Source organism: Pimephales promelas, chromosome 23 (genome assembly GCF_988280905.1).
Source record: "Pimephales promelas chromosome 23, fPimPro1.hap1.1, whole genome shotgun sequence".
NCBI lineage: Eukaryota > Metazoa > Chordata > Actinopteri > Cypriniformes > Leuciscidae > Pimephales > Pimephales promelas.
The window spans coordinates 17,519,207-17,544,741 of NC_142791.1; the positions used below are offsets into that span (position 1 = coordinate 17,519,207).

At 40.5% G+C, this 25,535-nt stretch overlaps 1 protein-coding gene across 2 annotated transcripts in view; it reads left to right on the plus strand.

Annotated features, from left to right (window-relative positions):
- The window catches only part of tln1 (talin 1), a 113,103-nt gene that overhangs the window by 46,391 nt on the left and 41,177 nt on the right, over window positions 1–25,535 (plus strand). The window contains exons 11-29 of one of the 2 annotated variants that reach the window (XM_089126421.1): window positions 3,811–3,912; window positions 4,280–4,356; window positions 4,486–4,666; window positions 4,829–4,942; window positions 6,186–6,294; window positions 7,560–7,768; window positions 7,962–8,060; window positions 8,144–8,200; window positions 10,771–10,938; window positions 11,028–11,322; window positions 15,998–16,164; window positions 16,247–16,375; window positions 19,534–19,647; window positions 20,686–20,799; window positions 20,884–21,018; window positions 21,930–22,058; window positions 22,234–22,336; window positions 24,180–24,388; window positions 24,581–24,700. In XM_089126421.1, the coding sequence (XP_088982547.1) occupies window positions 3,811–3,912; window positions 4,280–4,356; window positions 4,486–4,666; window positions 4,829–4,942; window positions 6,186–6,294; window positions 7,560–7,768; window positions 7,962–8,060; window positions 8,144–8,200; window positions 10,771–10,938; window positions 11,028–11,322; window positions 15,998–16,164; window positions 16,247–16,375; window positions 19,534–19,647; window positions 20,686–20,799; window positions 20,884–21,018; window positions 21,930–22,058; window positions 22,234–22,336; window positions 24,180–24,388; window positions 24,581–24,700 (2,631 nt within the window). The remainder of the gene's footprint in view (window positions 1–3,810; window positions 3,913–4,279; window positions 4,357–4,485; window positions 4,667–4,828; window positions 4,943–6,185; window positions 6,295–7,559; window positions 7,769–7,961; window positions 8,061–8,143; window positions 8,201–10,770; window positions 10,939–11,027; window positions 11,323–15,997; window positions 16,165–16,246; window positions 16,376–19,533; window positions 19,648–20,685; window positions 20,800–20,883; window positions 21,019–21,929; window positions 22,059–22,233; window positions 22,337–24,179; window positions 24,389–24,580; window positions 24,701–25,535) is intronic. The other variant, XM_039677036.2, reaches the window with a different exon arrangement.

A 25,535-nucleotide genomic window follows, 5' to 3' on the forward strand; every position in this document is an offset into this window, starting at 1 on the left:
TCTGGCCCTTATTCTCTTAAAATTCCAGAAGGTACTGCAATGGCTTTGGCCGACAAAAAAGTTTGTGAATCCCTTGTTTAGAGAGTGAAGTCTATGATCTGTTTTTTGACAGTAGAAAAAAAACTGCTTCTAAGAAACAGCCTTCAGTGTTCATAAATGAAGTGTAACTTGCATCATAAACTTAATTATAAGAGTTTCTTGTGTAATTGTGCCCTTGATGTCAGAGCCAAAAATATTTCATGACATGTGAATCAAACCTCTTGTCGACAGTGATTTGAATCATAAGGTAGGAACATAAAGTAATAAAGTAATTTGAACTATTCACTGGAAACATCACAAAACTATTACAGGACAGCACACTCTGCACAAAGGATAGCTAGAAAACAGATAACAAAAAGGACAGGAACTACAGTATACAGTTCCCTAGTTTGGCTTTATATTTGTGCTTGCCCGGTTTCAGATTAAGCCAGGATTTAGGCCATAGTTCGATTAGGACATTTAAGTAGCTTTTAAAAGTGCCTTAAAAAACATCACTGATGTGCATCTTGAGACAAAACAATGGCAATATTTTAAGATATGCTTTCAGTTAATACAGCTCAAACATGCATTTTAGTCCAGGACTAGGCTTAAAGGGGGCACTTGGCAACTATTTCAACTTAATAAAACCATTTAGAAATCACTTGAATGGTTCAATAACCTGTTCTGTAGAGAATAGTGGCTTTCCTCGCTCCCCCCAGCGTTTCCAGGCAGAAAACCTACCTTGCAACATGAGGACTAATGTCCCGGTCAGTTGGAAATAGAAGTCTCGTGAGAAGTGAGAACGAGCGAGAAACACAAATTGCTTTATGGCAATTTGACATAATTCTATGATACGGTGTATGATGTATTACCCACTTGGTATACACAGCTCCACAAGATAGAGTTGACCGGCTCCGATAATAACACATGCACATGAGCAGCGGTAGAAAGCGGGAGGAAGGCGCCGCAAGTGAGTTTCTTTATGACAATGACTACGTTTACATGAAGCCAATTTTTGGGTTATGGTCGGGTTAAGGTCACTATTCGGGTTTCTGAAACATTAGGAATAACCCGTTTCCATGCGTGAGCAGAGAGAGTTTCTTCTGTATACATGGAATTGCAATATTCCGATGTAAACGGCGAAGCGCTGTTAGCGTCTAGACGTACGGACAACCTTAAGACGCAATATGCGTCATTTCCAATTCTTCTTCCTGTATTCAAAGACAACAACAACAGCAGCACACGGATAATGAATAGTTCGGGGCAGATAGCGATCGTCTTTGTTTGCGCTTTGATGCTGGTCACGTTACTGACCTCGCTCCAAAATTGTGCTGTGCTGTGTCTCGCCATGTTTACTTCCGGTATACTGCACGCGGTTTTTTGTATGCGCCGAGAATTTTCTCTACTCAAAAGACCAAGATTCCTTGCGAATAGAACATGCGCAGAACACCAATCCATATGGGGATATGCTGATACGCGTTTACATGACCAAAAATTCGAGTTAGAAAAGGGTTACCCCTGGTATAACATCCCGGTTTTTAAAATCCGGGTTATGAGCCTATTCGCGTTTTTGCCGGTGTTTACATGGCCGTTCGCGACCGGGTTATTGCTAATATCCCGGTTTTGAACGGGTTATTGGCTGCATGTAAACATAGTTAGTGTTGTGAAATATACACCCCACAGCTGTAGGGGGTGCTGATGAGAACACATGCCACAACAAAAGTGAAATCAGCGAAGAACTGACTAGAGTTGCCAAGTGCCCCTTTAAAGGGTTTGTTCACCCAAAAATGAAAATTAAGTCATTAATTACTCACCCCCATGCTGTTCCAACCCCGTAAGACCTTCATTCATCTTCGGAACACAAATAAAGATATTTTTGATTGAATCTGAGAGCTGGATCACTCTTCCATTGGCTTCCTAAGGGACTGGCTCTTGACGGCCCATAAAGTCATTAAAGAAAAGGTTTAAATATTCCATGTGCCTACAGTGGCTCAATTATAAGTTTATCAAGCGACGAGACTACTTTTTGTGCGAAAAAAACATAAATAACGGCTTTATTCGACTATTCCATTACTTCCTTATGGGCGCATGCGCGAGAACTGAGACGAGGACGATCTCCTTCGACTACTTCTTGTTACCGGCTGCTCACCGCTTAGGAGTATTACCCCCCCCTACCGTATAAGATGATGTGCTGATATAGCTGGAAGCGCAAAACTTTCTGTTTATAAGCAGAGGAAGATGCGCGCTGTACATACGCTTTTCAATTAGCGTATTTTCCGCACTACAAGGTGCACTTAAAAGCCTTTAATCTTCTCAAAAAACGACAGTGTGCCTTATCATCATCTTATACGGTAGGGGGCGGTAAAACTCCTAAGCGGTGAGCAGCCAGTAACAAGAAGTGGTCAAATGAGAACGTCCTCGTCTCAGTTCTCGCGCATGCGCCCATAAGGAAGTAATGAAATAGTGGAATAAAGCCGTTATTTATGTTTTTTTCGCACAAAAAGTATTCTAGTCGCTTGATAAACTTATAATTGAGCCGCTGTAGGCACATGGAACATTTAAACATTTTCTTTAATGACTTTCTGGGCCGTCAAGAGCTAGTCCCTTAGGAAGCCAATGGAAGAGTGATCCAGCTCTCAGATTCAATCAAAAATATCTTTATTTATGTTCCGAAGATGAACGAAGGTCTTACGGGGTTGGAACAGCATGGGGGTGAGTAATTAATGACTTAATTTTCATTTTTGGGTGAACTAACCCTTTAAGCCTGGTCTGTGAAATCGGGGGCTACTGTTTTTATATAAAACAGGGTTCCCCAAACTCGGTCTTGGAGGGCCACTGTCCCTGCAGAGTTTAGCTCTAACCCTGATCAAACACACCTACCTGTGCGTTTCTACTGATCCTGAAGACCTTGATTAGCTGGCTCAGGTGTGTTTGATCAGGGTTGGGGAGCTAAACTCTGCAGGGACAGTGGCCCTCCAGAACCGAGTTTGGGGAACCCTGATATAAAAGAATACACAGCTGCATAAAATTGATGTAATTGCATGTTTTCTTGTTGTGACCAGCCCCATAAAGTTAATTTTTCAATATTTAACGTGTTCCCTTTCTGCGATTTCAGGTAAACACATGACCTGTTTAGTTTTAAAATGATTTATGTGTTTTAATGTAACATTTTTGTGCTTTTAATTCAGTATTTGGTTTTAATCAACTTGCAAACCCCTGCCGTCCCCTTTGGAAAACGTGATGCTCAATGATACCTTGAATTAGTTCCTGTTTGATGTAATGAGCTGTAAAGCTGAAGCAGTGCAGAACGCTGGCTCCATGAAGAGGGAAGAGAGATGTGTTTTTGACCTGATGTTAATGCATAGAGCGCAGCAGTAATTCAGGATTTAGACTCGACGACTTGATCATGTTAAAGCCAGATCGATTCAATAATTACTCAACTGTTTCCTCTGTCCTCCAGCTCTTTGTAATGGCATACTCAGACAAACTCAATACTGTACTATTTTCTTTCTTTTTTGATCTATTCTGTGACTGCTTTGTAATTTCATCATAAATATTAAGTGTTCAACTAAACCTGAGATGATATTTGCTCATTTTATTCAGCCTAATGAATGAATGCACATTATAACAATAATAGCAATGCAAAATAAGGGAGGACTGATTCCCAGCATGCACTTCTGCAAGATTCAATCATCCACACTTCTGTGACGGGTTTTAAAGTTTGATGTCTTATTTACACTGTGATTTATGTTTTTTTGTTGCCCTTCTGAGTTTCATGTCTTTCTTCTTCAGGACTTTGGAGACTATCAGGATGGTTACTATTCTGTTCAGACCACTGAAGGAGAACAGATCGCACAACTTATTGCTGGTTACATTGACATCATTCTCAAAAAGGTAATATGCCATGATCAATGTTAAAATATCATGAGATGCCTGACAACTCATCTGTGATTTCACATATTTATTAGACTCACAAGACAAATCTCTGGAGTAGTCTGAATTAGGTGTTTACAACAATTGTTGTACGTTTTGGAGGAATACAGTTAATAAACAGTTTTTTTTTCTTATCATATCAGTCTTATTTTTCACGGGCATGTATCGTGTCCATGTGAAACCGCTTCCGCTGGTTCTCTGTTATGAGGAATTTCTCAACAAACCTTGATGTTTGACCATTCTAGAGAAAGACACAATCTCCTCTGGAAACAGTGCTTCATTCAGGTCCTTCTCTTCCTCAATTCACTGAAAACCTCTTTATCTGCAGAAAAAGAGCAAAGATCACTTCGGCCTGGAGGGCGATGAAGAATCAACCATGTTGGAGGATTCAGTGTCTCCCAAAAAGTGAGCCTCTTTGATAGTTAATTGGGGTGTTGTTTGGTGGTGCAGTGAGTCACGTCACAAAAACACAGGAGCTGTTTCCCTGTTATAAGTCTCAGTTGTGGCATTAGGTCTGATTGTATTCTGCTTCAGGTCCACAGTTCTCCAGCAGCAGTTCAATAAGGTGGGGAAGGTGGAGACGGGCTCTGTCGCTCTGCCCGCCATCATCCGCTCTGGGGCCGGGGGTCCAGAGAGCTTCCAGATGGGCTCCATGCCTCAGGCCAAACAGCACATCACCAGCGGGCAGATGCACAGAGGACACATGCCCCCTCTGGTCAGATATACACATGCACAATAACACCTTTAAACCAAACAAAAGTATTTCAGGAGCGACTCTGTTCTGAAGGCTTATTGTTGTCATTACTCTTCCTGTCTTGTCTGTGTGATGTTGGTTTGGGCTGTTCGGTGAGGTGTGTGTTTTCTGTTTCTGTTGCAGACATCAGCTCAGCAGGCTTTGACTGGCACCATTAACTCCAGCATGCAGGCGGTGCAGGCAGTTCAGGCGTCTCTTGATGAGTTTGATGCCTTGCCTCCACTGGGCACAGATGCGGTGAGATGCATTATTCATAGGAATATTTATTTTAAATGTCTCAATTACTTTTTCATTTTGCAGTGGTGTGTGCTTCAGGCTTTTTTTGACCCCGGTGAAACGTAAAAACGATAAAAATAAAAAAAAAAGGTTAAAAAAAATTATATATTATTTGTATATTTTTATGGAACTTAAAAATGTTTGTGTTTTCGGGTTAAATTTGACCCGGGGTATTTACTTTAAAAACATTAATCCAGCCAGTCTAGTCAAAAATAGTCTAAACTTGAATCAGAATGAAACAGTAATAGACCATTTCACAAGATGTAAACAACACTGGTCCAGAAACACTTCCCGTTTCAGTTTGTAACTGTTTTCTTTATTTCACATGTAAAGAAAACATCTTAAAGATGTTTGTTTAACTTTTTGATTCAATTTTAAATGTTCTGTTGGTTGTATTTTATCCCAGCTTTTATGTAGTGTTAAAAAACTGAAACAGGAAGTGCTTCTGGACCAGTGTTGTTTACATCTTTTGAAATGGTCTATAAGGAAACAATATGACTTGTGCACTAAATCAAGCTGAATCTTTTTTTAAATGCTCATGACAGACAAACTATTCTCTGCCATTTTGTATTTTTCACCCGGCATCTGCATAAAGTTGAGTATTTCTCATTTGTTGGACGAGCTCCACTCATTCTCAAAGCTGTTGTGAATCCCACAATTCACAGCGGGAGTGTGAAGCTTGGCGTATATAGGAATGAATTGAAAAGGCCCGCTCACTCTGCACCAGTAGACACGTATCTTATTATGATATCAACTAGACAAGCATTTACCAATTAAATGCTCAAAATCAAAAGAATAGCATTTTTGACTCTTGTTTTTTGCTTAGTCTGGAGGTTAAAATACTTCAGATTTTTACTTTGATTCTGGACTGAAATCGTTCTATGCCAGTGGTGGGCAATTAGAGTCCAGCTTGAGCAGCTGGAAACATCTGCAGGGTTTTGGAAAGATGTTTGAGAGGTTCGTATTAAATGGTGCGTGGCTGACCACAAAAAAAATTAAAACGGAAAATAAAAATTACGTATATGCAGAAAGTGAAATTAAAAATATGAGCTAAATGAATTATAAGAAAGAAATGTACAAAAGCTTTGGGCCAATCCAAGTCTGAATGCGAAGATGTATTGCACATAACGTGTATGATGTTGCTGTAAAGTGATGCATGCATATGCTTTGTATATGTTTTAAATATTCTCTCTCTAACATTTAGGCATCTCAAGCATGGAGGAAGAACAAAATGGATGAGTCCAAACATGAGATTCACTCTCAGGTGGACGCCATCACTGCGGGAACTGCCTCCATGGTCAATCTGACTGCAGGTGACACACTCACAGTAACACAAGCCATTCTGCCTGTTTCAGCATGCCTTTATCTTCGTCAGTTGGGGATCAAAAGACCACTTACTAAACAGGGCAAATTAGAGTTCAGATAATATCATTCCATGTTAATGAATACGAGTGGAGGAAATTCTCTCCCTTCTTGTGCTCTCTGTTCTCTTCGGTTCCTCCTAGCAGTTATGTGCATCATGTCACGCATTTACTTAAAAGTAAAAGTACAAAAGTTCTTGTTAAAAGTAAGAAGTACTTAGTGATGAATGTGGGGGATGTATAATATACTAGACACACAGAGAGCTTTAATAGGATAGGATACAGCTCAGTCTGACATCATTATGAATTATAAATTGTCAAGTAGCCAGCACTAGTCAATAAGGAAGATTATGCAGAAACTTAATATCTATTGATCTGTAAGAAAACATTTTATTTTATTACAAAAACTTGCCATGCACTGATAACTGCTACTGATAATTATTTATAATTCAAATGTGCACATAAGTGAAAATAACAAAATATACTTCTGTAAATAGTATATAGAAATGAGGAAAAACAAATATAAACATACAATATATAAACAGATGTCACAAGGTGTCAACATTATAAGAATGCTAAGCAGTCATACCAGTTTAACATCATTTTAAAGCGCTACGACAGCGGGGAAGATGCATGGGATTAATTTGCGTTGTTTTAACAATATGTTTAATTTTTACCTAAAAACCCTTGTACACATTCAAGCATTTCATACAGTGATCTTGAACAGCAAGACAGCCCTTTTACAGCAGATTTAGTTCACAAAAAACTGACCTACCTTTGTGACCTAGCCTAAATATTAAATCCTAAAATTCGGCATTCGTAACGCACGTTTCTCATGTAAAATCAATGTCAGAGGATCTCCTGTTCTTGGCTCATCTTGATAGTCTGTTGAATTCAGTGAATTGTAAACTGGAGACTCGCTTTGACCGGATCATTTGAATCAGTGAGTTGTTGACTCGAGAACAGATGCAACTGGATAGCTCCACCGCTATTGCGTCTCTGAGTGGGCGACGATTTCTTCAGTTAAAAATAACGAGAAAAGACAAATCCAAAATGTAAATCCACCACTTCAAACACCACAAATATGACTACTGCAAACCTTAGTAAATCTCTTAGTAAAAGCTCAGCCACAAACTAATAACTGTAAAGTGTCTTCAGTAAATCCTGACAGTAGTCCCGACCCACAAAGTTTAGTGATTTGATGGTTTGTCTCTCAGGTGACCCAGCAGAGACGGACTACACCGCTGTGGGCTGTGCCGTCACCACCATCTCCTCCAACCTGACGGAGATGTCAAAGGGTGTCAAGCTGCTGGCGGCGCTGATGGAAGACGAGGGGGGCAACGGCCAACAGCTGCTGGGAGCTGCTAGGAACCTGGCGTGTGCCGTGTCTGAAATGCTCAAGACCGCTCAGCCCGCCACTGCTGAGGTATTACCTCACGATATCTTGTCACAACATGGGATTGGGAATGTTGCATGTAGCTGATGTGGGGCATTCGTTGGTCTGTTAGTAGTAGGAGTGGGAAGGGTGATTCAGATTCCTTAACATTTCCCATAAGAGTTATTTTAGTAGTTTTTTGAAGAAAATACTGCTGTAATATTGACAGTTATGATGTCTTCAGCCACGACAGATCCTTCTGCAAGCAGCAGGTAATGTGGGTCAGGCCAGCGGTGAACTCCTGCAGCATATCGGAGAGTCCGACTCGGATCAGCACTTCCAGGTGTGTGACACACACTCACTCACTCACTCTGCCTGCTGCTACACACACTGTGACTGTAGTGCATTAACCTGTGTTCTCATCAGTCTGTAGGTACAGCAGCGTTCACACACTCCAGACGGACACGCTATAGTCAAATGCTGGTAACAATGCATAGAAAGAACAATTAATATCCACCAGCCAATCATACTAATGTGTCTGTAATGACATATAGTGATCATTACCAAATCAATGATTCAATGATCACGGTTTGACCTGGATCATAATGTTAGTTGTATAGACATCTCATAGTCATAATTGTAGGGTGTTGGATCATGGTGTGGTGACGGGTCATTCTCAGAAAATCAATCAACAGCACTGTTTCTCTGCATGAGAGATTTCATCATTTAATTCAGATCTGTAACCATTAGTAATGTCTTAAATTCCTTTTGAATTGGTGTAGTTTTTTTCTCACTGCTTTGAGTCAGATCGAAGAGCTCATCCCCTTCTGAGAGCATTTTAAGTGATGGAGACCACTAGCAATGGTTATCATTAAGGCTGCCTGATATTGCAAAAAAAAAAAAACTATTTTCAGATATGCTAATGATCATCTGACAAATCAGAGCAGAGTAGACCAATCACAACAGAGTCATCTGACGAATCAAAGCAGGGTAGACCAATCACAACAGACTGAGTCATCTGACCAATCAGAGAAGAGTAGACCAATCACAACAGACTGAGTCATCTGAACAATCAGAGAAGAGTAGACCAATCACAACAGACTCATCTGACCAATCAGAGAAGAGTAGACCAATCACAACAGACTGGGGCATCTGACAAATCAGAGCAGAGTAAACCAATCACAACAGAGTCATCTGACCAATCAGAGCAGAGTAGACCAATCACAACAGAGTCATCTGACGAATCAGAGCAGAGTAGACCAATCACAACAGACTGAATCATCTGACCAATCAGAGAAGAGTAAACCAATCACAACAGACTGGGGCATCTGACCAATCAGAGCAGAGTAGACCAATCACAACAGACTGGGTCATCTGACCAATCAGAGCAGAGTAGACCAATCACAACAGACTGAGTCATCTGGCCAATCAGAGCAGAGTAGACCAATCACAACAGACTGGGTCATCTGAACAATCAGAGCAGAGTAGACCAATCACAATGGACTGGGTCATCTGACCAGAGTAGACCAATCACAACAGACTGGGGCGTCTGACCAGAGTAGACCAATCACTACAGACTGAGTCATCGGACCAATCAGAGAAGATTAGACCAATCACAACAGACTGGGTCATCTGACCAATCAGAGCAGAGTTTGCTCGCTGAAAAGAGGGGAGACTGAAACTTCGAACAAACCATTTTCAGACTCTGAGAAATAAGGTGGTGCAGCAATGCATATTATGAGAAAATGAAAGTGTTTTTTGACCTTAGAAGAATATAAACCTATCATAGGAGACTCCAAAACAAAGTTAGGAACCTTAAAATTAGCATAAATATGGGCGTTTTTGAAATCCATGTTCAATACGCTAATATTGTCAATATTTATAATTACATTAGCATACAGATGAACCTGAACGATTAGCATACAGATGCCTGTCAGAGTTAGTGTCCGGGTTAGTGAAGTCTTCCATCAGCTCTATAGTGATCTGAATGTCTTATCACTCTTCACACAGACTAACTGAAGGGGAAGCTGCACTACAGTCTTGTGCTGGTTTTAATGGCCATATTTGGTTGGAATGCTTATCAGAACAACTTTATCGCATTTAAGAAACGTGAGGTTTAGCAGAAGTCAAACTGAACAGGACATTTCTAGCTCTGCCCTTCCTCTATACATGCACAATACATGCTAGTTCTTTAGTCCTGTTATTTTAAGCCTTTATAGAGATTCCAGTGCTATATCTGACAACTCTACAGCTCTCTGTAATGCATAGTATTCAATAGCATCGAGACATTAGTACACATCAATTTGAGTTTTGTTCTTTGCTTTAGTATTTTATCTTATTTTAATTATCATAGAAGCTGAATTGTCTAAGATGGCATTGATCATCTCAGAACAGATCAGACTAAAATCATTGCATTATAACATTCTTTATTTTATTGACAGGCATAAATAAAAAAAAACATGGTTACTTTTTTAATTTGAAATCTTTTTTTTATAATGAACTCAAGGAATATGTCTATTTTTAATATTTTGAGAGTGCCCCATATCCAGCATGTAAAGGATCTACACCGTGTTGAGCTGGAGTTGTCTATTTCTGTTACTGTCTTTCACTAGTGTTTATAGGAAGTCTTCTGGTTACATGTCTGGTACATTTTTTTTTTAAACAGTACAAATCAAAAATAATCTAAATCAAGTTAAGAATTCACGTCTAGTCATAATTGGTAAAATCACTCAATATGCAACAGAATAAAACAGAATAAAATAATTTTGCCAATGAAAAATAGTTCATGATTCATGTTCCCTTTGTACCCTATCAAGGGCTTTAAAACACATCAACACCTCTGAGAATTGATTGGATCATAGAAAGAGGGCATTGCAAACGAAATGACCTGTTGATTGATGTGAATGGAGGCTTGAATTTGTGAAGTGTATATGGCTTTTCTTCCATGTTTTCACATTGCAAAATTCAAGTGACATTAGAACCTTTTGGAACTCATTGGATATATATGATATGATGAGTGTATAACTTTTATGTTTTATGTTGTGTGTGTGCAGGACATGCTGATGCAGTTGGCGAAGGCTGTGGCTAATGCAGCAGCGGCTCTGGTGTTAAAGGCCAAGAACGTGGCTCAGAAAACCGAAGATTCGGCTCAGCAGAACCGAGTGATCGCTGCTGCCACCCAGTGCGCCCTATCCACATCACAACTGGTGGCCTGCACACGGGTGAGCGCTCACACGCCATTCATTCTCACAAACACACACTCGCCGATCTCACCTGACGCTCAAGAGTCTGTTTCATGTGTGTGTGACAGGTGGTGGCTCCCACCATCAGCTCCCCCGGGTGTCAGGAGCAGCTTATAGAGGCTGGGAAGCTGGTGGCCAAGTCTGTGGAGGGCTGTGTGGAGGCGTCCCAGGGGGCGACCCATGATGAGCAGCTGCTCAAACAGGTGGGCGTCGCCGCCACAGGGGTCACCCAGGCTCTCAACGAGCTTCTCCAGCACATCAGACAGTACGCCAGCGGGGGGCAGCCAATCGGGCGGCACGGAGAGGCTACCGACCGCATCCTGGATGTGACGGATAACATCTTCAGCTCCATGGGAGACGCAGGTATTAGGAATGTGTTTAAAGGCCCCCTGAAATCAAAATTATAGTATGAATAAGTTAGCCTTAAGGTGATGAATAAGCTGGTGTGCTCCAAAACAATGACAAAATTCACATCATATTTAAGAAAACGCACTTTCGCCAAAATGAATCGCAGATTTTTAGGACATCACTGTGGAATTCAGCTTCTCATCACATCTTCTGTCCAATCAAATGCTCTCTAGAATCTAAAGCTCTGCACCCTATGCTATAAACACCACCTGGCCAAAGCGTGCCGTTGATGCGTCACGGAGCAATATGGGTGGGAGACTGGGAGTGTGTGTTTGGTTGCTCAAACGCTCGAGTTTTATTTAGTTTTCCAACTGTACGTTGGTTAAAAATTAAATGGCTAGTATTTATTTCCACCTCTACTATTGAATTCAACGTATCATCAGCCCTCAGATTCACTTCCATGGTGCGGTCAAGTATGCCTTGCAGTCTGTGAAGTAAACTGAACGCTATTGGCTATTTGAAAAGGGGGAGGTGCCATTCAATATGTCCGCCTTAGCTTCCTGTTTCAGTGGAAAAGCTGCGCGTTCCAAGGCACTTCAGTGGGCCTTTAAGCTTTTTTCTTCATTATCTGGCCCCATTTGTCAACCCTAGTGCTCCAAACGTAAAGTGGCAATATTTAGGAGCGTATATTTGAGATGGTGCTATGTCTGATCGTGTGTATAACACTAGGGCTGGGGTAAACGATTATTAACTAAACGATTAGTTGGGCGATTATTTTATCGATTAGTCGACTAATCTAATGACTAATTGGACGACTAATATAAAGAATATTTTTCTGCTGCTCAATTAATAAAAAAAACCTAATGTATCTCAAATAAATACTAGCATACTGAGATACTATAAGCTGGCTAACGTTAGTCTAATGTTATGTATTTGAACACCATCATTATAACTCTACAACCGCCAAAACCGTGTTATTAAAATATTTTTTTTTACAAACAGTTTTTATCATAGAGAATGTTTAAATATTAATCAGGGATGTGATTTTTCCGGATTAATCCGGAATTCCGGATTTTCCGACCTGAAAATGTGACGTACGTGAATCATGCAGATCTGTAAAAAAAAAAAAAAAAAAAAAAAAAAAAAAAAGAGGGGGACGGGTGTCGGCAGCCGGAGTGAAAAGGAGACGATATGAGGACATAACCCATAACTGGCTGACGTGCGTACAGAAAGTTCCTTTCAAAGTATCAACAAGGACGTATTTGCGTTCAGCCAGAGAATGTCTAATTGGTGCAGCTTGTTCACCTGCTCAATTTCGTATCTCAGTCGCTCTCGCGCTGGTATCGTTGTCAGTTGACAAGAACATCACAGTTAGGTCACCAGGGCTGCGCGATATATCGATATATTTCAAATTTGCGCTATGATCCTTGCTCCAATATGTATCGTGCATTCTGTCAGTTGCAGTCCTGACACCTCCGTCTCAACAGCATTAGTGTACAACGCGACAAATACTCGCAATATTAACGCAGAGGAACGGCTACATCTGTTCAGCGAGTTCACAAAAGTTAATTTGCATGTGCTTTAAAGCCTTGTCGGTTAAAGATGTCATTCACTGCTGATGCGCTGTTCTGAGCGTGAACACCCGACGTGCACATGCACTCTCAATTTCAATTTCTCAAGAAGCTTGTCTAACAGCGCCTGGTTGCTGGACTAAGTTATCTTTCGAGTATTATTTCGCTAATACTCTCAAATACACACAAGGTTTACATAAGAACATTTGGTTATGTCTAAACTGAAAGCAAACCGAGAAAATTGAGAGAAATCTGCTTGTCAAATGCTCCGTGTATATTAGACGTGTCGCGTACAGGTCTTAAAGAGCATATTGCAGGTAAAAAAAAAAATCGAAATTTATAGATAACCTTGTATGAAAATACCATATGAAAAGTTAATGCAGGATTTAAAATGTTTTAAAACAACATAAGGACACTAATTTAGAAGATAAAGTGAGCGTTTCTTGGACTGCTAGTAAAAACGGCTTTTTTTCAACGTCGCGTCATTTGACGTCATAGCAGGGAGCCGCAGCCTCGGCTCAGTGAGAGCAGGCTGGTGTTCAGTGAGAGCGCTCGTCAGTCAGTGTGCTTTCGTTAGTTTTTGCATTTTAATTTATCATCGTCATGGTAAATATTGTGTTTGTGGAGATTGCAAAAACTCCAGCCTGTCAGGACTTCAAGATCGAGTCCACAAGTTTCCATTACAATAAAAGTGACTGTGCTATATAGCCTATCTTTCGTTCCTGGTGCGGTTTGAGCAGGTGAAGAGACGGGATTTCTCCTCTCGGCTCGGAAAACACGGTCGTGTGTAGCGTTCACTTCAGATCAAATGATTAGCATCCCGGCAATATGATGGAGTTCAACATGGTATGCCGAAGCAAGAATATTGATCGTCGTATACTACCAATGGCATCAAATAGTGTTATATAGGTAACTTAGTCATGTCATGCCCTAAATAAAACTTGTAATTGAAAAACAAAATTGGTTGTTTAAATACTCAAACCTTTAATGTTCTGTTTATGTTATAACCAAGGTGAAAAATATGTATTAAAAATTTACCCGAGTATAGCCTATGCTTTTAGTATAGAAATATACTCAAGTAAAGTTTTTATACATTTAATAGTATATAAATCTACCCTAAACATACTAATGTCTGCTGGCCTGTTATAGGATCATAATAATCTGTACAATATTGTGAGCACAGTGTATATCGTTAGCGAACGTGTATACTATAAGCACGTCTCTCACCTAAAAGGCACCTGTCCTGTTCTCCACTGGTTCTCCTCACATCACAGCTCAATTTTTCTCTGACCATTCTGTCTGACATTATCCTGGCCTGTCCCTGATCTCTTTAGCATAGCAGGCTCATAACTTTATGGCTTGATCCGTCATACGAGTATTTCCTCAGCGTCCGAAATGTCATTGCGATTCATTGTTTTCCTGTTGTGTGAATCGACCGCTCTCCCGCTCATTGCGTCACGCCCGCCACGCCCATTTTCAGACGCGGAAGTAAAATTTTCTCACAAAAACGACTGCAGAAGCTTCTGTGGCGTGTTTATACGTATATTTTAAAGAAAATCTAGTTCCTACATTGTTTTTCTATGCATTGACTCGTTGGGTCCTCTAACCTGCAATATGCCCTTTAAAGTGACAGTAGCCATAATAATACAAATTCAGCCGCTTGTTCTTAAAGGGATAGTTGATCCCAAAATAAAAAATGCTGTCATTATTTATTCACTGTAATGTTGTTCCAAACCTGTATTAATTTATTTCTTGTGCTGAACAAAAAAGAAGATATTTTTTGAAGAATGTGGGTAACCAGACAGTTGCTGGTCCCCATTGACTTCCATAGGGAAAAATTTACTATGGAAATCACTGGGGTACATCAACTGTTTGGTTACCCACATTCTTCCAAATAACTTAAATAACTTAAACAGAAGAAAGAAACTTTTTCAGGTTTAAAACAACTTGAGAGAGTAAATGATGAAAATTTTAATTTTTGGGAGAACTATCTATTTAATGTTAATTAAACAACAAAACACAGAGGAAATCACTCACTGCTCTTGACTGAGAACTGTAATAGTAGCTTTAATAAGAATCAATGTATAATTTATACAGTGAAGACTATATTTGACTTTGATTGAACATTTGCTCTCACTTTGCGGAAAAGATATTGGGATATTGATATATTGATTGGAGGGGGGGGGGGCACTCGGTACATTTTCCTGCTTTTTTGTCATTAGCCAATCACATGCCTGATTAATATCAGATGAGGAGGGAAATGGAGGCGGAGTTAGTGGTGCGATCGGAGGCTGCTACTACTGGACATGAATCGGGAGAGGTTTCTGCACCTACTGATCAGAGCGCGTGCTGACACGGAGTAAAGCCTTGTTTATAGGCTACTCCGCACGAGCGCGAATGTGCATGCGGCAAAAATGACGCGTAGGGTGCGCAAGACCAGGAAGACTGTGGCTGTGTACGCCTTTTTTGTAACAGCGCGTGCGGTGCCGCGTCCGGGATGAACGACTTCAAGCCGAATCTGCCCGAGCTTGTACGTCTCACCACACCGGCACCCAGTTTGCGCGTCTAAATTGCAGTTTTTTTTTTTTTTAAGGGTTTGTTTACTGTGTGTGATTCATTTAATGGATAGCACATTCACTTCTAATTGTCTTCGTCCTCTATTCCGCAATGTTTCGGTCTCCCACGTGTGTGTGGCAAGCTGGACCGCCGGGAACATGCAAAAAATAAATAAATAAAGAAGCGTCGACACAAAAATATGACGTCGCCGCAATTTTGACGTCATCGACGCGCCGCTACAGCACTACATAACACATAACACAGAAAAAAAGTTGTTTATAGTGTAAAATATATTCTTCCTCAGTTTTCGTAATTAGCAGTAGCCCTAAAATTTCAATTGTTCATATACATAAACACATGCATATTCATGCATACTTAAACTATATAAACAAATATATAAGCTATAATCTGTGTGTATACACACTTTTTTGGTAAATGGCGGGTGCTGGTGGTTCGGCCGATCAGCATCACTAATGTCAGGGGTAGTTCCTATAGATGTAAGAGATTAATTAGTTCCTGAAAAAGGAGTTCTTAGAACTAAAATGCATTGCTGTGTGTGTCAGGGGAGATGGTGCGGCAGGCGCGAATCCTCGCTCAGGCCACCTCAGATCTGGTCAATGCTATCAAGGCCGACGCGGAGGGCGAGACAGACCTGGAGAACTCCCGCAAACTCCTGTCCGCCGCCAAACTCCTGGCCGACGCCACGGCCAAGATGGTGGAAGCTGCAAAGGTGGGACAGGAGACGGCCCAGTGTGTGCTTTAAGACTGATCTCTGTGAGTGTAGTGTGATGTTTCTTGTGTGTGTGTATCAGGGAGCGGCTGCTAACCCGGACAGTGAGGAGCAGCAGCAGAAGCTGCGTGAAGCTGCCGAGGGTCTGCGCATGGCCACCAATGCTGCCGCACAGAACGCCATTAAGAAGAGACTCGTCAACAAGCTGGAGGTGAGGACTAAACCACGCAAGCCCAAAGCTTCACTGACAGTGAGATGTGATTGAGGTCACACTAGTGTTTTCAAAAGTACTGACTTCGGTACCAAATTTTCAAAATGTGACACTGTTGAGCGAAATCGTAAACGCCTCTGATTGGCCTCTGTGTTCATGCGCTCTTTGGATCAACGCCTGGGAGGGTTTGAGAGCAAACGGAAGTGTTTGTGCAGGAGCGGGAGCGTTTGAAAGCACAAGCAGGTGAAGGTGAAGAGCGTCATTGACATGCTTTTGAAGCGAAGATCATTGTAGCCAATCACAGACATATCCGATGAGAGCATGAACACAGAGGCCAATCGGAAGTGTTTACGATTCCGCTTAACAGCGCTCAAAGCGTCACGTTTTTTCAATTTCATTACCGAAGTCAGCACTTTTTGACAACACTAGGTCACACTCTCTTTTGAAAATCATTGCCTGTACTGAGATGAATTCTGGAAGTGTTGCCAACTATAACATCTTTTCGCTGCCCTATTTGGGTAAAATTATATGCTGTTTTGCAGCTTGTGAACTTAAATCCTGCCAAAGGCTGCAGGGAAAAAGACTGCTCAAGTTTTGACATATTGCAGTATGTATAGCTCAGAGGTGCAGTTTCACAAGTGACTTGTTGCAGCCTGTGAGAGTGAAGAACTATTTGCCACAGACCCGTCACCCGTGTCTCTGTTTTATGGCATTCCAGCTTGCTTATTATCTGCAGCAAAAAGAACAGTGCAAGACTTATTGCTTAATTCTTTGTGATAAATGTCTGTTTCTTTATCTAACTGTCTGCCTGTCCTATCAGCAAACTGCCAAAATACTCTAGTAACTTTCCAGGAATGCCCTAGAGAACTAGCTCTAACCTGGCATCTACCAGCCAAAAAAAACATAGCAATGTCTAGTAACCAACCAAAATAACTTAATAACCAACTAGAACTGTCTGTCTCTGTCGCTACTTTGTTTTTGTCAATGTCAAAAATGTGTTTTAATGAACATTTTATTGTAGTTACTTAGTAGTAGTAGTAGTATATATTTCGCACAGAAATTGTTAAATGAAAAAAAATGTCGTCTTATGACACTAATCTTTGTTTTGTGAAATCAGCTGTGATATGAATGAACAATACCATGCAGCCAGTAATATAATCTGGCTATTATGAGAGACTGCACTTTACCAGTCAAAGTCAGGAATAATTTCAACTAGGGCTGTCAAACGATTAATCATGATTAATCGCATCCAAAATAAGTTTGTGTTTACATAATATATGTTGGTGCACTGTGTATAATTATTTTGTATATATATAAATACACACACATGCATGTATATTTGAGAAAAAAAATATTATTTATGTATAAAATATTTATATGTAATATAAATTATATATAAATCTATATACAGTATAGACCAATCCGGCGAAACTACCGGAAGTAAGCGGGCGCCATTACTGAGCTGTTGCTGGGTAGCGTTGCACCATTGCCTCCTATTGTTTTAGTTGCAACTTGCGTCCACTGGAATAAACAGCTCGCGATTTACGACTGTCACTAACGTTACAACGTTAGCCCCTGCATAATGTCGAGTGGGTAAACAGTTTCCGTTATAAATTGTTTCTATGGTGGCAGTAAAATTTCAATTTTGAAGAGAAAACATTGCGAATACCCCGGGTCGACTGCTCCTGTCTGGTGCCGTACGGTTTACAGATTTCATGGGCGAGTACAAGACGCGGACATTCGCGTATAATAACAATTATTTAATGACATAAGTAAAAAAATATAATAAATATGTGATATATTGCTATTTTTTCTATTCAATTAACATGCTATGGTCATTAAATGGCTTTCCTGAGCTAAATGTAATGTTATGTGACATAATTGTTCTCCTGCTGTTATATTGACCTCTTTCAATGGTTTAAAAACACTAATTGGTCGATATTATGTATACTTTCTAGCTGTAACGTTACCTTAGCCTTGCCCGTTGCAATGTGAAAATGAGATAAATAATGGACACAAATGAAGAACATGAATCCGTTTATTTGATTTCATTCATTTATTTATTTATTTATTGTTGCCAAATGGACACATCTTTTCCTCGTTAGCAAACGTTAGCCTAGCTAGCTTGCCAAGCTATTTTCATAAATAATCTGTAAGATCGTTTGTACCTTTATCTGTGACTGGAGGCCACTGTCTAACATCATCATCAACCCAACAAGTCATTCTGCCTGGCTGTAGCTGTCATCGAGGGTGCGTTATCACCGAGGTTTGCATATGTCTATGCCGGTGTAACAGCTCGATTAATCGTTTGACAGCCCTAATTTCAACTTGTTTAAATGTTTTTGAAAGAAGTCTCTGCTCACAGAAGCTGCATTTATTTGATTAAAAAATACTGAAAAGGATTAATATTGTGGAATATCATTACAGTATCATTACAGTTTAAAACAGCTGTTTTCTATGTAAATATATAGTAAAATGTAATTTATTGCTGTGGTCAAAGCTGAATTTACAGCATCATTACTCCAGTCTTCAGTGTCGCATGATTTTTCAGAAATCACTCTAATATGATGTTGAGAATAAATAACCTTTTTCTATGTAAATATATAGTGAAGTGTAATTATAAATTGTAATATTTCACTGTTTTTACTGTATATTTTATCAAATAAATGCAGCCTTAGTGAGCAGAAGAGACTTCTTTCAAAAAAAAAAAAAAAAACATTAAAACAAGTTATTCCAGATTTTGATCGACTCATTTTACTCAATGAATGGGAGAAAGTGCAACACGTAATATTGCTGAAAAAGTCCCACCGCCGGGTTTCCACGGAAACAGGCCTGAGATGCACACTTAAACTTTTCAATCCTGAGATTTCAGATGCACATTGGCTGCACCAACCTGAAATGTAGGTTGTTGGGGTTTTGTTTTGTATGCTATTTGAGGATAGAAAACAACATTAACGGGTCATTTCATGTCAGATTTTATTGCTGATTTAAAATACATTTTTTAAATGTGAGTTTGGCAAGAACCCCCATTCAAGTAGATTGAAATCTTGCATAATCGAAATAGCTGGCCGGAGGCGTTGGAAATACGGCCACCGAGTGACCTGACTTTCCTTGAAGGATTTTTAGCTTCATTATAAATAAGTGTGTGTGTGTTTCAGAACGCAGCGAAACAGGCCGCCGCCGCCGCCACTCAGACTGTCGCTGCTGCCCAGAATGTCGCATCCTCCAACAAGAACCCAGCGAACCAGCAACTGCTTGTGCAGAGCTGCAAGGTACAGACACACCGCTCTTCTGCAGGGCGGAGACCAGTTCACAGAGCAACCGCCTCACACACTTGTATAACTGAGGGTTGGAGATGCGGAATATAAAACGGCAAAAGTCACACTTAAAGCAGCTTTAAAATTGACAAGAAAATAATGCAACAAAGTTTGCTTCCAGAAGAAACATCACAGTCCAGCTTAAGTAAGTTCAGTTAGTTCATTTGTGTTGTAAAACAACATTTATATATAGCCGCTCTGGAGAAAACAGGGATGTCATCGTTCAGCTCAGCTCAGTTCTCATATAATAGAGAGCCTAAGTCCCTCCCCTTCCGGTCGACCAGCATGGGACCTTATTTAGGAAAAATATTGTATGGTAGTCAATGGCGAGAGACAACAAATATTTTGATCTTGTTTGAATTGTGCCCTGAATTGCACATATGATGTTTGTCAATTTAAAAGATACATTTTAAAGTAAAGAAAGTCGCAGTTTGATGTAAAACCGTTGAGGTATAAGACTGTGAAAATACGTAATTACAAAAACTACAAATCCCAAAGGCGCACATTTTCTCCCAATGAATGAAGCTAACTTTACTGAGGCTAATGTCTGTCATTGTTTCTACAGTCTTACGTTATAATCGTAACGTTACGCCGTCATGCCAGTGTTTTGTACCAGACTGTACACGCACGAGCAGCGGATCTTGCTCGTTGTTTCGCTTCCTGGGAGATGTAGTTCATTGAGCGATTTTCAAAAGTTACTCTTCTCTTTTATGACAAACTGCGACGTTTTTGACTTTCAGAATTATCTTTTAAATTGACAAACATCATATGTGTAATTCCGGGCACAGTTCAGACGGAATAAAAAGATAAGTTGTCTCTCGCCATTGACTACCACACATATTTTTTCCGAAATAAGGTCCCATGAGCCGGAAGCGGAGGGGCGGGACTTAGGCTCTCTATGGGGTCAATGCAGGCAGAGCAATAATCAAAACAGTTGTATGGTTAATCTAACAAGGCCTGAAGGAATATCCCACATGTGTATGTGCTCCACAGGCGGTGGCGGATCAGATCCCTCAGCTGGTTCAGGGTGTGAGAGGCAGTCAGTCTCAGCCCGACAGTCCCAGCGCTCAACTCGCCCTGATCGGAGCCAGCCAGAACTTCCTGCAGGTGCGTTCTCTTCAGACCTTCACTTCCTGTTAGAAACAGCAAACTGGCCTCATCTGAGCACATGATGTTTGTTCTCTTCATCAGCCCGGTGCGAAAATGGTGAGCGCAGCCAAATCGTCAGGTCCCACCATCGGTGACAAGGCGTCTGCCATGCAGCTCAGTCAGTGCGCCAAGAACCTGGCCAGCGCTCTAGCTGAGCTCCGCACGGCCGCTCTCAAGGTAACACCGGCTCAGAGGCCACTTACAGGGGCTGTGTTTGTCATCAAGCTTTTCTTATGTGGGTCGCTTTTAAACATGCATTTGAAAATGCTACATGCACCAACAAACTCCCAAAATGATTTATAAATCTGTCGTCAATAAAAGAGAAGCTTTTGGGTCTCCCTGTGGTTTCCCACCCAAATAAAGAATCTCTGGTTAAAAACGTATTGCAATTTTATTCTGTCAAATAAAATTGTTATTATTAAATGTTTATTTTACAGTAAAATTGAATATTGCAATTGTAATATTTCTTTGATTTGTTTAATTGTTATTTAAATTATAAAATATGTTGTTGTTAATATCATTTAATATATCATAATTATCAGGGATCATCAAAAGGATCCCTGAAGACCATTCAGCTCTTTAGAAAATATATATTTAAAAATAATAAGCCTTATATACTGTCGATATAATATTACAGAAATAATATTGTTGTGGGCAAAATGCCTTGGAGTCAAAAATGTTGAGAGCCACTGATTTAAACTGAAATTTGTTGTCCTCATATTGTGCACTGCAGTTTTACACCCAATGTAATGTTAGTGAATTTTAGTTCAGTTCTAAAAATGTATATTGTGAGTCAAAATCCAAGTGTTCCTTTAGCTTAAATCATTTACATTATAATTAAACACAGACAGAATCTGTGTTTTATTTTTGGGAAAAGTCTGTTGAATTCTACAGAATGGATTTTAACTTGGGTAAAATGTGCTTAGAGTGTAAAATGATATTATTAGCATCTGTGAGGATTGTCTAATTTGCTCTTTTTTTATAAATGTGAAATACATGTTGAAAATGATGGACGTTCCATTTTTATGAAGTTTGGTGGGTACAGATTCCTTAGTGGCCTAATTTTTCTGTGTGTGCGTCTGACTCAGGCTCAGGAGGCGTGTGGTCCTCTGGAGATTGAGAACGCTCTCACAGTGGTACGGGGGCTGGAGAGGGACATGCAGGAGGCCAAAGCTTCAGCTGCTCAGGGCAAACTCAGACCCCTACCTGGAGAAACGGTGAGTCGATAGATAACACAGAGTTTGTTTATCTACATGCAGTCAAAGTCTGGCCACACATGCGTCCAGCACAATCATTAATTATTTGCCTTAGGCCTGTGCAAGCATGCTTTCTAAAATAGAAACATGGGGTTCTTGTAACACTGTTTTGTGACACGTGTGTGTGTGTGTTTAGCTGGAGAAGTGCTCTCAGGATCTGGGCTCCAGCACTAAAGCCGTGAGCTCTGCTATTGCTCAGCTCCACAGTGAAGCCACTCAAGGCAATGAGAACTACACAGGTAAAACCCCATCAACCTCACACACCACTAACTATATCTGCTTGTCTCTGCGTTTTCATAATCTATATAGAGGTTATGATCAAATCCATGTCCAGTACCGTGTTATGCAGGGCCCCCTTCCTGTAGAATATAATGTGCTTCTGTCCCTGCTGTAACAAACACAGAAAGGTGTTGTGGCCCATCTGTGCGCCCATGGGCTGCTGGTCTGAAAACGAGTTGTGTGTTCACGCGTATTGTTGGCGCGTTGCTATTTTGAGCAACTGAACTTGACTGAGCCTTTGACTTTAGAGCAGGTTTCAGTTGGTCAATGCCGCAGTCTAGTTCAGTTGCTCAAAATAGCAACGTGCCAACAACATGCCTGAACTCACACCTCGTTTTTAGACCTTTAGCCCATGGGCGTACAGATGGGCCACAACACCTTTATGTGTTTGTTCAACTGGTATTCAAAAGGGAATGGGAGATGAGACTTTGATTGGTTTATTGCATGTTACTAGGGCTGTCAACTTTAGTCGTTTAGTCGACTAATCGGTCGATGCCGTCTTGACTGACATTTTTATTGGTCGACCAGTTGCATTTTTTTTTTTTTTTTTTACCAATAGAAAGAATTTTTCAATTATTTACTCCTTGATATTTATTCCTTTATAAGCAGTTATTTATTACTGTGTTCGAAACATAATTAGCCTATGTTTTGTCCCCAACTTTAAAATGCTTTAATTTAGGCTATTTTTGTAACTGCGCCACAGTTTAGCGCACACACATAATACACTCGGGAACCGCACGTGTGGCTGGCTGCGCTGCTGCTTCGCGCTCGGTAAGGGATGCTGTATTCATTCAGTTAGAACGCTGCTTGTTTTGGCTTTAGTTGACAAAATGTCCAGGAAATCTAAATCTTTTGTCTGGCTGCATTTTAAAACAAAGACGACAAGACTGTGGAGGGAGGCGATCGCGATGCTCCATTATGAGACATTTGAAATCGAACTTGAGCGCGCAAAAGACGTGAGCAGCCTTTTAACGGCTAAATCATGCTGACTCAATAGATTGTGTTTTCTTAATGTTTTCGTTTTTATTTGTACACGTGACGCATTTGAAAATAGCCTAAATAATGCAACAAACCAAAAATAAACCTATACGCGGTCCTACAGCCTATTATTAGGATTGTTTTTAGGCTATTTGTTTTTTTGTGTGTTGTTTTAAAACGCCTTGATCGTCAGGACTAAAGTTAACCCATAGCTTTGAAAGTAAAGAAGAAGATAAAGCCTGTATAAACGAGAGCTTTTGTTGGGATTTTTCATTATGTGGCAGATAGCAGTTATATTTTTTGCAGCGTGTGGTGTGGTCAGGTGCGCGATTGTGACTGTTACTATAGACCTAGGACAGAGCTCTTCACTTTTTGCAGTTAAAAAATCACTTAATTTTCAAAGAACTGTATTATTATTATAGTTTTATTTATTTGTGATGTTTTTTTGTTGTTGTTTTATAAATGCTCAATGACAATTGTTTAAAAAATGTTTAATCAAAACATCACTTTTTTTTTTTTTAGTCGACTAATCGTTGCGCAGGACAAGACTTTGGTCGACTAAGGATTTCTTTGGTTGACTACAGCCCTACATGTTACACCCAAAACAAACCCATTTCTCAGAAAGAGAATAGGGACAACCCTTTTAGACCATGCGCCGGGAGCGTCAACCATTTTTCCCGTCTTAACTAGCAAATGTGGTTTCGGATCAACCTAAGTGCACTTGCACCGTGCGCTTTGATCCATGAGCTTAGATTGCTAAAATAGAGCCCATGGTGGTCAGAGATCTTAGCTCACGACGCAAGTCTGTGTGCGTGTGTTTTGCAGGTATGGCTGCCCGTGACGTGGCTCAGGCTCTGCGTTCGCTGGCTTCAGCTGCTCGTGGAGTGGCCGCCAACACCGAGGACCCTCAAGCCCGAAACGCCATGCTGGACTGCGCCGGGGATGTCATGGACAAATCTGCCAGCCTCATCGAGGAGACCAAGAGAGCTGTTGCCAAACCAGGAGACCCTGACACCCAGCAGAGATTGGCCCAGGTTAAACCAACACTTAATAAGAAAAGCTCAACAGAGTGGGTTTAAATTCAGTAACAGAACCTCCCTCTTAATTGCTGATGGGAGATTAGATCTGCTGAAGGTTGAAGCGCTTATTATTTTGAAAAGAAAATTGCATAACTGGAGAAGCCACTGAAGTGTTGATGACTGGAGTGTGTGTGTGTGTGTCTTCAGGTAGTTAAGGCTGTTACTCAGGCACTGAGCCGCTCTGTAAGCTGTCTGCCGGGGCAGAGAGACGTGGATAATGCCATCAGAACTGTTGGAGAAGCCAGCAAGAAACTCCTGTCTGATAAAGTGAGTCCTTGGAAACACTCACAATGTCCTTTCAGACATTTCACAAAGTATTTTTCACAATCTAGTTTGCAATATTGTTGTCATCTGAATGGTCTTGTGACTTAAGTCTAAAGTGAATTATATAATGTAATTGATGTCGGCTGGTAATACTCACATGCTCACACAAAAACTGTCCAGCTCTAAAGGCCTGTTCACACCCAGACACACTTGTTGTCTATCAAACATTTGAAGTCGAATGAATGGCTGTACATGTATCTGTGAAGACATTGTTGCACTGACGGCATGCAAGTGTTTTTGTCAGTCTAAACAGAGCAGCGTACTAATCTCTTGTCTTTACCATCCCATTGTGAGGAAAACTGGCCATTTAATGAGATTTGGGCTTTTAATCACATGGCAAGAGCATCTGCTGTTGCAGAAGACTGCAGCTTGGCGGCGCTCAATACTGTCTGACTTAGCAGAAGTGGATATCAGAAGAAGAATCCAGAACACTGTTTGATATATAAAATAATAAATACAGAATCTGTCTGTTCATCCATACATTCGTCCATCCATCCATCTATTGATCTATCTGCCCATTCATCTGTCCATCCATCTATTCATTCATCTGTCCATCTATCTGTCCATTCATCTGTTCATCTATCTGTCCATCCATCTGTTCATTCATCTGTCCATCCATCTGTCCATTCATCTGTCATCCATCTATTCATTCATCTGTCCATCCATCTATTCATTCATCTGTCCATCCATCTTTACATTCATCTGTCCATCCATCTATTCATTCATCTGTCCATCCATCTGTCAATTCATCTATCTGTCCATTCATCTGTCCGTCCAT